At 46.8% G+C, this 13,968-nt stretch overlaps 1 protein-coding gene across 2 annotated transcripts in view; it reads left to right on the top strand.

The window, feature by feature from the left end:
• Positions 1-258: 258 nt before the first annotated feature.
• The window catches only part of LOC144686727 (dehydrogenase/reductase SDR family member 9-like), a 29,149-nt gene continuing 15,439 nt past the window's right edge, over positions 259-13,968 (top strand). The window contains exons 1-3 of one of the 2 annotated variants that reach the window (XM_078552329.1): positions 259-641; positions 4,375-4,633; positions 11,997-12,160. In XM_078552329.1, coding sequence (XP_078408455.1) covers positions 329-641; positions 4,375-4,633; positions 11,997-12,160 — 736 coding nt within the window. In that variant the 5' untranslated portion in view covers positions 259-328. The remainder of the gene's footprint in view (positions 642-4,374; positions 4,634-11,996; positions 12,161-13,968) is intronic. The other variant, XM_078552330.1, reaches the window with a different exon arrangement.

Raw genomic sequence — 13,968 nt, forward strand, 5'->3', positions numbered from 1 at the left:
AGCTTGTCGGAACTGGTATGGGTGCTAGTGCTATTGATTTTTACTGGGATTTGACAATTTTGAATTGGTTTTTCGTTCTGGGAATTTCTCAGTGTTATCCTTTTAGCAGCTTTCATTTTCTGGCCTAGCCCTTCATACATTTGGATCTTCTTTTTTTTTATTCTTGGAGATCTTCTTGTGAAATGCAATGCCACAGACAATTTCATGGGAATATCATACAAACCTTTGTTTTTTTATTCTGCAGAATTTCAGTATTGTACCTGGCTTTAGAGTTTGTTTCTTAAGTCACTTTTTTGTTTTCAGTCCCTCGTCATTTACTCACAGGGACATGTTCGAATACATTCTGGGCTTCCTCTTAATCTGGTTTCTATGCTGGTGGATGCGAGACAAACTTAAAGTGGGAAAGGTCTCGGACAAGTATGTATTCATCACTGGATGCGATACTGGCTTTGGAAATCTGGCTGCAAAAGTCCTTGATATAGGTGGATTTCGAGTACTTGCTGGGTGCCTGACTGAGGAAGGGGCTCAAAATTTAAAGAAAGAGACGTCAAGCAGGTTGAAAACAATCCCGTTGGATATTACAAAATCGGATAGCATCGAGAATGCAGCTGACCTGATCAAGATGGAGGTGGGAAAGAGGGGTAAGTGCAATGTAAAGGATTCCCCCAGCTACTTACTAACATCATTTAAAAATGATATATAATTTATATACAGCTACTTCTCATACATATTTCATATAACGTAATATATACTGAATACTGAAAAATGTTACAATTTATAAAAAAATGGATCAGTTGGAGGATAGTGAGAAGAAAGCATATAGGGTGAGAAATTCAACTTGGCAGCGCCACCTTCAGCTGAAGCCTGGCACCATTTTGCTGGGGCACTACCAGCTGCTTCTACAGTGACAGCGCAGCACAGCCTCTTGAGAAGGGCACCTGTGCATTGGGAGATTGTGAAGTAGTGCCATCCTGACATTACGTAACCCAATCAGCTGCTCCGACAACAGGATACGTAATTTTGGACCATGAGAGTCCAGATAGTATGGTCATTTATCATGCTGCTGACAAGAAGCCTTAAGCTGTAACATGATCCCTGCATTAGCTTCCCTTGAAGGATCAGGCACTTATACTGCAGCTAAAGTAATTTTTAAGAACTTCTGCTGCTGAAAAGTGTCTGGAAATAATCTGCATTGTTTTCGGAGATGTTGTGCTGAGTTTCTGGGCTTACCAGAGAATGTTGCTGCACTGCCTCACAGAGAGGGCACAGCAGGAGGTGACCTGCAACAGGTAGGGGGAGGGCAGCAAGGGTAGTGCCTCTGGGTCTGCAGGATATCAGGGAGATGGAACAGAGTCCGTGGAGAGGGAAAGCTCTGCACAATGTCCTCTGCCAAGTTGGTTTTGGATTCCTCCATGTTCCCTGACAGTGAATGGCAGCTATCTGGCAGGTCAGCAATGCCCCCAGCAATATGGTTGTGCATCTGCCGTGTCTCCTGTATGCTCCCTCATCAACATCATTATGTGAACCCTCTGTAGCAGAATTTACCTGCGATCTCAACCTACTGGAAAAAGAGCTATTCTTTCTGCCTGGTTCGACTGCAGCCCACTTGTTCTTGGATGACTCAGCAAATGCTGATCCCAACTTTGTACCAGCCTTCAAGGTTTGTGCTGTGCCAGTATCTGACCTAGTGGCTGTGAGTGTGTAATCAAATGGCAAAGCCTCACCTTCATTGGTACTGTGCTGTTGCTCTCTCTCTCTTCCTCTATGGACTGCTGTGGCTGGAGTGGGAAGCAAGCAGCCCATGACCACACCACCTTGGTTTGCCCTTTTTTCCAAACAGCAGGATGAAGGTGTGCTGGGAGTTGAGAAGTTAAGAAATGTCCTCAGTGATGTCGGGTGTCATGGACTCTGCTGTAGTTGACCCCATGATGCTGAGAGCCATCTCCTCCATAGGGCGCTGGAGATGCAAGCATTCAGCTCTGCTCTTTTCTATTGTGTGCCACCCTTATACTGCAAGACCAAGGGCAGAATGTCAATGATTGTGGGTTGGATTATACACTCCCCCACTGGTGGGTCTGAAGGTGGCAGGGGGGGGCTTGTGAATTCAATGGCTGGCCTACCGGCAACCTACTTGTATGCTCCAACTCCTCCACAACATTACCAGCGGCAAGAACAAAGTGGAGTTGGACGGCCCGCTCATCAGTGAACCATTTGAGACCCTTAAGTGGGCAATTAATGCCCACTTAAGGGCCTCATCCGCCACTGCTTAGATTTGGGAGAGGCCCATGACAAGTTCCCAACCTGGTAGGTTGCCGTGTGTGGCCTGTTTGCAGGCAGAGAGAGTTCCCTCGTTAACGGCCCCTTGGGACCATCAGAGAAGCCCCCCCCCAACAAATGTGTAACCCTTCCTCCAGATTTCCCTTTCCCCTCCCACCCCCATCCTCTCAAATCTCAGCCCCCTACCTCCCTCACCGGAGGCTTTCAGCTTTACACCTGGGAGACGCTTGACTCACCTGCTGGATTTGATCCCATACAATTCGCCTACTCAAGCCCCACTACCTGCAGTACAGGCAACGGCCAATACTCGTGCAATGCTGGTGCTGGAGAACTGCTAGCATCGGATTGGCTGGCAGCTCCCTGAGGCAGGGTGTCCTGTCCCTGAGGGGGCAGAAGTCCTGCCTCCCCTCCATTAATGGCCAATTGGCTGTAAAATCGCAGCAGGGCAGTTGTTATTCCCCTGGGATTGTTCCGTACTGACATTTTAGCAGGGAGGATGGGGACCATGACACCAGCCCTGTGTAGCGCTGTGTTTGGATGATATTCCTGCCATAGCTGAATAATATGTGGAAGCAGCAAGAATTGCATGTGAGGCTTGCAGCAGTGGTAGGTGTGTGAGGATGAGCTGGAGTATCGAGATGTTATTTGTGAGCCCTGAGTGCCAGGGAGAGCTATTGAGTGAGTAATGCGGATGTGGTGCATTGAGAGTTTGGTAGTGAATTGGATAGAAGATGTCATGAGAGCTTTCATTCAATGACCTTAATAACCTGGGTGAAGTAATCACCCTGGGATTGAGATCAGACTACAGGTGTGGACCTTCCTGGCCTCTTGGTTGCCACTCCCTTCAGAGGATGATTCTTGAGGGTCTGTTAGCTCCAGCAGAACAATGGCACCTCTCCTCCTGCCCACACCCACCACAAATGACTCCAGTCACACATCTTTCATCCTAGAATCCTTTCTCTGCCTGGGTGTTTCATTTTTCATCTTTTAAAGGGAAGCTGAACTGAAAAATATTTAACAGAGACAGCCTGCCTTCAACAGTGCCATCAAGCGGCACTTGCTTAGTAATAGCCTGCTCATTGAAGCTCAGTTTGGGTTCTGCCAGGATCACTCAGCTCCTAACCTCATTACAGACTTTGTTCAAACAAAGACAAAAGAGCTGAACTCCAGGGGTGAGGTGAGAGTGACTGCCCTTGACGTCAAAGCAACATTTGACCGAGTGTGGCATCAAGGAGCCCTAGCAAAACTGGAGTCAATGGGAATTGGGGAAAACTCTCCACTGGTTGGAGTCATACCTAGCACAAAGGAAGAAGGTTGTGGTGTTGGAGGTCAGTCATCTCAGTTCCAGGACACCGCTGCAGGAGTTCCTCAGGGTAGTGTCCTAGGCCCAACCATCTTCAGCTGCTTCACCAATGCTATTCCTTCCATCAAAATGTCAGATGTGGAGATGTTCGCTGATGATTGCATAATGTTCATGATTCATGACTCCTCAGATACTGAAGCAGTCCACGTCCAAATGCAGCAAGATCTGGACAATATCCAGGCTTGGGCTGACAAGTGGCAAATAACATTCATGCCACATAAGTGCCAGGCAATGACTTTCTCCAACAAGAGAGAACGTAACCATCGCCCCATGACATTCAATGGCATTACCATCACTGAATCCCCCACTATCAACATCCTGGGGGTTACCATTGACCAGAAACTGAATTGGATCAGCCATATAAATACTGTGGCTACAAGAGCTGGTCAGAGGCTAGGAATCCTGCGGCGATTAATTTACCTCCTGACTCCCCAAAGCCTGTCCACCATCTATAAGGCACAAGCCAGGAGTGTGATAGAATACTCACTGCTTGATGGGCAATAAATGCTTACCTGGCCAGGGATACCTACATCCCATGAATGAATTTTAAAAAGTGCCCAGCAAGCCACTCGGTTCAAGGGCAATTAGGCATGGGCAACAAATGCTGACCTTGCCAACAACGTCCACACCCCATGAAAGTATAAAAGCAAAATTATCTGGGGCAAATGTGGAAGGTGTTATATAAATGCAAATTATTGTTGTATAAGTATAATTGTCCTAATTTGTTCCTACAGGTCTATGGGGATTGATAAACAATGCTGGAATAGCTGGAATACTCTGTCCCACAGACTGGTTACAAATTGAACATTTCAGAAGACCTATTGAAGTTAATTTATTAGGACCAATTGAAATTACATTAAAATTGCTACCTCTGATTAAAAAAGCCAGGGGAAGAATAGTGAATGTAAGCAGTGTGCTTGGTCGATTAGCTCTGACTGGCGGAGGATACTTCCCATCGAAATTTGGGATGGAAGCTTTCAATGATAGCTTAAGGTGAGGATATCATGCATTTACAAGGCATTTAAAGGAGAATGCAGCAAGAAAATAACAAACATCAAATACATATAGACATTTTTTCTTATTAGGTAGTCCCTCGATATCAAGAATGACTTGCTTCCACTCTGGTTTGATGGGTTCTGAAATAGATGACAAGTCCAACGGGCGATCTGCACACTCTGCCACATGTGGGGCAGGTGCTGCTTGAGGGTTGGGTAGATGGGCTGTTTGGAGGTCTGTGTGCTCCCTCCCGTGTCTCAACTCTGCCTCTGTGCTTGGTGACCACTTGAACGAGCCTTCTCCATTTTGGTCAGTACAAACTCCCATGGCTTAGTGGGTATGTCTGACCTCTTCTGGGATGCTTTGAGGACATCCCTAAAGTGATTCCTCCTGGGAGTCTTCTGCCAACCCGAGCTCCGAGTGGAGCAATTGCTTCAGGAGTCTGAAGTCAGGTTTACGAGCAACATTTCCGACCCAGTGGAGCTGATTTTGAGTGATTTGTGCCTCAATGCTTGGCAAGTTGGCCTGGGAGATGATGCTGCTGTTGGATGCTGCATTTCTTGCTACTGGATTTGGAGGATCTTGCGAAGGCACCACTGGTGACACTTCTTCAGTGCTTTGAGGTGCCTGCTGCATGCTGTCCAAGTCCCTGAAGCAAATAGGATTGTGGGGATCAGAAGTAGACTAAGGGTGGGATTTTCAGGCCCCGCCCATGGCGGGCGAGATGGAAAATATCACGAGATCGGAAAAATCAGTTTACTGCCGTTGTAAAAGCAGTCCAGGATCATCTGCTCCAGCCTTCAATGGCGGGCCACATTTCCGGCAGGTCGGCAACATCAGTTTGATACATTGGCATCTCATTATAAGGGCTGATCGCCAGAATCATCCCCTCGCACTGAATCAACAGGGCACGTCAGTGTTCAATTAGACTGACATGTTTCACAGCGGTATATAATCGACGTGCGCCTGGTGACCTGCGCTTCACTCGTGACTTTGAGGTTTGTTCACCTACCTTGCATTGCACAATTCCCGCGGAAATTCAGACTCACCACCAGGCTTCACAGGCAGCACAACATCACTTTTAGGGGGTAGTCAGAGGCAAGTTTCTACCTACCAGGCCGGCAGTAAGGTAGCGGTAGCTTTTAATGGGCTGCAGGGTAAGGCCGCCACTGGGGAAGGGGGGGCAAACTTGCCTGAGGCAAGGGAAAGGGCTGCAGGAACAAAAACAGAAAAGGCTGGAAAATCTCAGCATCATCTGTGAAAAGAGAAACAGAGTTTACATTTTGAGTCTATATGACTCTTCTTCAGAGCTAAAGAGAAGTAGAAATACAATGGATTTTACACTGTTTAAGAGATGGTGAAGCAAATGGAGCAAAATAGAATGTCAGGGATAGATGGGAGCTCAGGCGAGATTGACAAAGATGTCATGGAAACAGGACAAAGGGAGTGTTAATGGGAGTGTTAAAGACTAAAGAAGGTGCTGATAGTGGAATAAAGTTAAGACAGCAATGTATTAATAGCAGAACAAAGGTCAATGCTCTGTGAAAGCACAACATAGAAACAAGTGACAGATGGTCCTGTGGTGGGGGCAGTGTTGGGGAAAAATGATGAAAAAAAGGATAATGAATTTTTAAAAAATGTATTAAAAAATGAATAACTAAAAAAAAAAATAAAAAGAAATAACAATTTTAAAAATTGATTAAAAAGGGGGTAAAGATGGAGGAGAGAGTTCGTGGTCTGAAGTTTTTGAACTCAAATGTTAAGTCCGGAAGGCTGTAAAGTGCCTAATCGGAAGATGAGGTGCTGTTCCTCCAGTTTTCATTGGGCTTCACTGGAACATTGCAGCAGGCCAAGAACGGTCATGTGGGCATGAGACCAAGATGGTGTGTTGAAATGGCAAGCGACAAGAAGGTCTGGGTCAGGCTTGCGGACTGAGTGAAGATGTTCCCCAAAGTGATCACCCAATCTGAGTTTAGTCTCTCCAAAATAGGGGAGACCATATTGGGAGCAGCAAATGCAATAGGCCAAATTCAAGAAAGTGCAAGTGAAGCACTGCTTCACCTGAAAGGAATTTTTGGAGCCTTGGGCGGTGAGGAGGGAGGAGGTGATGGGGCAGGTGTTGCACCTTCTGTGATTGCATAGGAAGGTGCTGTGGGGAAGGGATGAGGAGTTGGCGGAGATGGAGGAGTGGACCAGGGTGTCACGGTGGGAACGATCCCTACAGAATGCTGACAGGGGGGTGGGTGAGGGGAAGATGTGTTTGGTGGTGGTATCGTACTGGAGTTGGTGGAAATGGCAGAGGACGATCCATTGAATGCGGAGGCTGGTGTGAAAAGTGGGGACAAGGAGGACCCTATCATGGTTCTGGGAGGGTCAATAGAGTCAAGATGGGAAGAAACCAGTTCCATGGGGCAGGAAAAGGCTGACACGATGGGTCTACCAGGATAGTCCTGATCATGGATTTTGGGAAGGAGGTAGAAGCGGGCTATGCGGGGTTGGCAGATTATGAGGCTAGAAGCTGTGGAAGGAAGGTCTCCAGAGGAGATGCGGTCAGTGACAGTCCTGGAAACAACGGCTTGACGTTTGGTGGTGGGGTCATGGTCCAGGGGGAGGTAGGAAGACGTGTTGAGAGGGGCTGCAGGGCTAGGGCTCCACTGGGGAAGGGGGGAAGCTGGCCCTCAGCAAGGAAATATGCTGCAGGGCAAGGGCTCCACTGAGGGGTAACAGTGGGGAAGGTAGCACTCAGTCACATGACTGGGGGTGGGGGGGGGGGGGGGGTGGTGGGGGGGGGGAGGGGTGGTAGTGTGTGGTGGGGAAGCGCCCTCAAGGCCAAGATGGGGGGAGAGTTGGTTACAGAATGACTTAGAATGGGACGATGGCTAAGTGAAGAAGTGCTTCAATATTGAGCTTGCAAAGACTGTCCTTGTCCCACTCCAGGCAGGGGGAGGGCCTGTCAGTCCAGTCTCAGTCTTACCCAGCATGCTGTGCACAGGATGTTGTCATAACATCATGTGCATTGGTCCTGGGGGTTTCTGGTATCACACTGGGCTGCAGATTGCACACAGTCAGGGAGGACAGCTACAGCCTTTAGATTGGGAAATGGTATTGTGGGGGCATTCGAGGGTGTCGGAAAGGAAGGGTGGTATATATGTCAGACTGTGCAAGTATCCTCAAGATGTTGACGGGTGAGGTCCACATGAGGCATAGGCACATCGACCTCATCATGTTCCGGGGGTAACAAACGGATATCCAGCACAATCATGATGGGATCAAGGAATACAGGCGAAGGGTCGAGAGATTCTTGGAGGGAGAGAAACCTGAACATTTAGACCCTCCAAGTCGATGGGAGGGATTTCTACATTCACATAGGGAGGGTCCAAGCTGGTCTGGTAGTAACCTCAGAACCACCATCTTCCATTCGGCGGCGATGGTGCAGTACAAAATTAAAATGAGGAGATGTTCTGCTGGTGAGGATTCTGAGGGCCAATTGGAGGGCAGGTGCATGCATGGGGTGGGTGGGAGGGCGATTAAATGGGCACCCAACTGAGCTCTGCATTCCCAAATGAGGAGAGATGCACAGCTGAAACATGTTAGGAACCCTGCAGTGACAATGCAGGGAACCAGGAAAGTGAAGCTATGATGTGCTTTCATGCAAGACTAACCCCGCAAAGTGGCACTAATTGATCTCCTTGTATTAAGCCCCTGTTCATAGCGTAGAGATGCCCCAGAGTGGTAACACACTCCAGAACAATTGGACGACTGGACAAGCTTCAGATGCGTGTTACAATCATGAAGCTGGCAGCTTTAGAGAGGAGAAGCCTCAGGCCCCCCTCAAATAATCTGGGTTCCTGACTAAACGTTTTCTCTCATGTGTATTCCAAGGAGTGTGGTAGTAGAGTGCAGTGAATGAGGACCCAAGCAACTGGGCTGAAAGCAGCATATTGAAGCACCTGGCCAAAGCAATGTTATAGCAGTTGGTCATGTATAGTAGGATGGGGAGGGGGGACGCGCAGGGGAGGAGCACCTTGAAACAAACCCTGTGCTGGCCTGGATTCTTTGGGCGATTAGTTTCCGACACTGGAACACTTGAACCCACATTCACCGGCGAGTCATTGACAGAACTAGGACGTTTGCCGGCTGATGCTGGCTCATGTCTGTTTTTCATTGATGCTGCAGAGAGGAGACCATTAGGAATATGGAGCCTAGATTTATTGCTGCCTGCGTCATTGCATATAGGCAGGAGAGAAGGAGAAGCTTGCAACTGAGTCACCAGGCTCATCAAAGGGAGGTGCTAAACCCTCATGACCAAGGGGCAGCAGGGTCCACTCCAGACGCAGAGGATGAGGTTCAGAGAGACGTTGTGTGTAGGTGCCTTGCAAGACCGAGGGTCTACAGAACTCAGGTGTCATCTGCAGATGAGTGAGAGACAGTGTCGCCAATGCCTCCACATGTCCAGATACCCGGTGACTCAAATTTTCCACATTCTCCAGGAATTGGCGTCACGGGGACTTCGAGGCCATCCATTGCCACTGGCTGTGAAAGTAACCGCTGCCTTGAACTTCTACATAAGTGGCTCTTTCCAGGGCTCCATGGGGACCTCTGTAGGATTTCTCAAGCACCCACTTGCAAATGCATACATGAGGTGGCAGACATCCTTTTTTCCAAGGCCCACAATTGCGCCAACTTCGACAGAGAGCAAGCAAGCCAGGACACCAGAGCACTGGGTTTTGCAGCGATTTCTGGATTCCTGCAAGTGCAGGGTGCCATCAACAGCACTCATGTGGCTATAAAAGCTCTTTGGCAACAGGCACTCCAACGCATAAACAGATAAGGTTACCACTTGCTCAATGTACAGCCGCTCTGAGACCATAAGAAATTTATCATGTAGGTTTGCGCCAGATATCCAGGAAGTGCCCGCGACTCATACATCTTGAGTCCCGGACATCTTCGAGGGACCACACAGGGTCCAGGGTTGGCCCCTCAGTGGCAAGGGCTACCTGCAAAGGACGTAGCTGATGATGCCCATGCAGTGGCCACAGAAACCTGCAGACAGAAGGGCCAACAATGCTCCTGCCACTATCTGAGCCATTGGTGGAGTAGACCATAGGCATCTGAAAGATATGATTCCGATACCTGGACAGATCCGATGGAGCACTCCAGTACACTCCCCCGAGGGTCTTACGGATCATCGTGGCTCTCTGTGCGCTGTACAACCTGGCACTGCAAAGTCGGAAAGACTTGCCAGATGCCGACATGGAATAGCTATATGTCTCCTCTGATGAGGAGGACATCAAAGGGAATAAGGGCTTAGAGTTCGAGGAAGCTGAGACTGCTAGAGAAGAGGCCATTGCACATGCCAGACGAGACAGGCATGTGTGTGAGTCCCTCACAGCCACCATATTCCATAAAGAGGACGACGAGTTGCAGTGAGTACCCTATTAGACAAGTGCCCTCCAACATGGGCCCACATGAACACCAGCGTTGCTATTTCTCTCAATTCACCCACTTCAATATGGGAGTGAATAGTTACACACCAGGCTCACATTGTCCTGATCTTTTGAAGGGTGATGAAGCCTTGGGAGCATGTGTCCGTGCTGAGATGAGGTGCTAACTGGAGAAGGGAATCCTAGCATCAAATATCAGAAGGTACTTCAAACATTTCTCCTGCATCCGAGTCGCAATGGGAGCCAGGAGCTGTTCCACTATCCTCAGTGGGCTTGTAGCTCTATAGCTTCAATCTGACAAAGTTTCTCACAAAGATCCATCTCCAACGACAGGACAACGCATTCTGTCTAACCTCGATGGTGAAGCTGATAGGTGACACTTGAGTCAAGGCAACCGAGGACATTCGTAGGCGTGCATCTAATCAGAGATGACTCAATCCTCTGTGTCGTCTTCTGCTCGATCACATTAACATCTGGCACTCTCAGTTAGGGATGTTGGCCTGCTTTTATCCTCACCTTACTGTACATGTGGACCACCTGAGGATGACAACTTTCAACCACTTGTGTGCCAGACATTAGAATGCCTCCTCACTAAGATGCACATTGTGCCCTCTTGGCCAGCCCTGGACCTTGCGAATTCCAAAATGCGCAGACACCATGAAACCCTCAAGGTGACGAGTTATTGCCAATAAAGAGCAGACTTCAGCTTCAGTACATCCTCGCTCCTATCCCATTGCTCCCCTCAACATTGTCTAAAGCACTTTCAGAGCATGCTCAAAGATTCTGTTGCCCACCAAAGATCACCATTTGCAATTAGCATCACACGTCTTGATGAGTGCTCAGGTGATGGCTCACACAACATTGCGTCCCAGTATTGTGTTAAGAGCCTTGTGGCTGCAATACAGGCAATTAGAGGTTGAGAAACAACCAAGGTTGTAGGTTCGAACATCAGGGCTGAGAGAGGCAGAACTTCGGCAACTTGTGGTGGCAAAGTGCTGCCACCTATTGGTGAGTTTAGCAGATGTACTCGAGGAAAGTTGGAAACACGACTGGTAGACAGGAGTGCACACAAGCTCTGAGTATGGGCTCATAGCATGAAAACTCTGCCAGATGACAGAGAACACATGGCATTGCACAATATATAACCCTCCTTCATGTGTAAACACATCTTTTCTTTTGCACTACAACTTCACCTTTCAAGAATGCAGGTGAGATAGGAGAATACCTCTGCCTCAATCTTACACACCCAAGAATAAACATGAAATGACCCTCCAAAGAATGTGAATGAGGTTCCTTCCTGTGACTGAATTAAAAAAAAAACGATTTTGGGATTTCAGTAAATCATTGCAAATGATAACTAAGTGGATGTTGTGGACACTAACCATTACTCTTTTTATTAGCAAGACACTTGAAAAAATTGTTCATGATAAAAGCACACAGAAGCATAATGCACCTGTATTAAGTTCCTTTTCCTGCTATTTTAACCTATGTAGTTTAATTTATAGGCTCAGATCACGATTTACACGCATAGTTAGGTGAAATTAAAATGTACGCTTAATTCCCCCTCTCTTGTTTCCCTTGAAGAATACTGTAGTATGGTTCCATAGGTACTGCAGCATCATCATCCAGTCTTTGTTGATAAGTTATCCTGAACCTGTTAGTTCTATCTGCTTTGGGATCAACAAAAGCAGCAGATGTGATGCTACATAATTACATATCTCACTGTTCCTTGTGCTGTCTTTGAAGTAAGGTCAAACTCCCACCTTTGTTCAAAGCAGCGAGTGAGGAATAGTTATTTTACAAGAAATGGATTAATGACTAAAAAAATATCTGTTTTCTTTGTTGGAAAAGTTCTACAACATAACCAAGTAGTTATTTCTGTTCTCATCTGTATGCAAAATCTGCTCTTTACTCAGGCGTGATATGAAGCACTTTGGAATTAAAGTTTCTTGTATCGAACCTGGAATTTTTGTAACCAAATTGACTGATTGCAGCTTACAGCATCATGAAAAGCAAGACATCTGGAGCCACCTCCCGCCTGATGTGAAAAAACAATATGGAGAAGATTATTTAATACAATGTAAGAAATATATAACACTTTTAACTTTTCTAAGAAACTTTCAGCCGGAAGAATTACACTTTGAATATGAGCAAACATTTTAATATTCCTATTTTAATGATAGCCCATTTAAAATAAATAATTGAATGCTTCTGTTAAAATAGTGAATAAAGGAGTATGCACCAATATTTGAGCAGAGTAATACCAATATAAATAGTCGTTTGGTAGTACGGCAATTTTTTTCAGCAATTTTTTTCAGCAATACTTCACATCAATATCTTGGTGTTTACCACAAAACTAAACAATTGCACATTTGTCTGAAATGCCTACAGCTATACTTTATAAACATAAGTCCTGAACTGATTAACCTTAGTTCATTACGAAGAAAAGCTTCATAGATTTCTGTGACTGTTAAAGGAAGTTTGGTCACTGCTAACTTAAAAGCAACAATCAATTTCAGTCTCATTTCGTACTTAAATGATAAGCTTAAAAAGTTATAATTTGTTGCAGTACAATATTGTATAATCATGCCATGAATCTCTCACAACATGTATAATTATTGCACTTCCTTAGGCCATACAACAAACAATTAAATTATTGTATATTAGAGCTTCTGTTTGTCTAAAAGTTAGTTTGAGTGGGGCCCCACTCCTGGACTGTTCAAGGAAGGCTGAACGCTTTGAACTATGTATTTTAGCTCATGTAAGTCAATTAGAACAGGAATTTGCAGTTTTTAATGGGAGTATTGTGTATATATAGTAGGCCAGCAAGATCTGCATAAAGGGAACATACAGATTAACATTCCAGGCATAACCCCTTCATCAGAACTGGAAAGTAAGTGAGCCCTTTCATGTAACTGAGTAAAATGAAGTGAACAGGGGAAGGGGAAAGATGAGTCATAGCTGGTAGTATGCCCAAACAAGTCTTGGAGGAACTGGAATGACATGAAACTGGTGGAGATCATCTCAGTGAAGCAATTAGAAGACGTCGGGTGGAATCACCCCAGATTTACACTAAGTGCAGTACTGGGTGGGGAAAAGGACATTGTACCCGCTGGCTGCAATGGCGAGTTTTCGCGCTGTATCATCCCATTCCTGCCTCTTTAATTATGCATTCCTGGGAAACATGCCAGGTTGCTGGTGGGGGCGGCCTCTGATTCACCTATCCCGCCGTCACCTCAGGCTTTCAGTAAATCGGGTGTCATATTTAAAGGCCGCCCCTGCACAGAGCTAGCACTCTTCAAGGCATAGGAAGCTGCTACGAACTGATGGCTGCCAAAGGGAGGAAATGTGCTGCCCCCAGATTTAGCGACACCTCTCTGAAATGCCTACTGGACACAGTGGAGGCCCGCTGCGATATTCTCTATCCCTGCTGTGGGCGTAGGCCAACAAACAAGGTCATCAATCCAGCATGGGAGGTGGTAGCAGCAGTGGTCAGCCACAATGGCCAGAAAAGGAGGGCAGCCACCAAGTGCAGGAAGAGGACGAATGATCTCATCCTTGCTGCCAGGGTAAGTCACTCTTCTCATCACTCTCAACTCACACATTCACAAACCCATCACACATCCACAGGGATCTCACACCTCAAGGGACATCATCATTAACTCTCACACACATCCTCACATCTCAGTTAGGTTCATATCCTCTGGAGCTCGTGTCCTCATCCCATCCATGGCTCTGCTCACCACACAAAAATCCCACGCAGTGCCATGCATCCTACCCACACCCTCTCCGTCTGTTTTTATGCAGGAGAAGCTGCCTCACAACAGCAAGGTGACGTCCCAGACCCGGGTGGAGTGTTCCACATTAGGCCCCTCACTCACTTTGAGG

Source organism: Cetorhinus maximus, chromosome 11 (genome assembly GCF_964194155.1).
Source record: "Cetorhinus maximus chromosome 11, sCetMax3.hap1.1, whole genome shotgun sequence".
Classification (NCBI taxonomy): domain Eukaryota; kingdom Metazoa; phylum Chordata; class Chondrichthyes; order Lamniformes; family Cetorhinidae; genus Cetorhinus; species Cetorhinus maximus.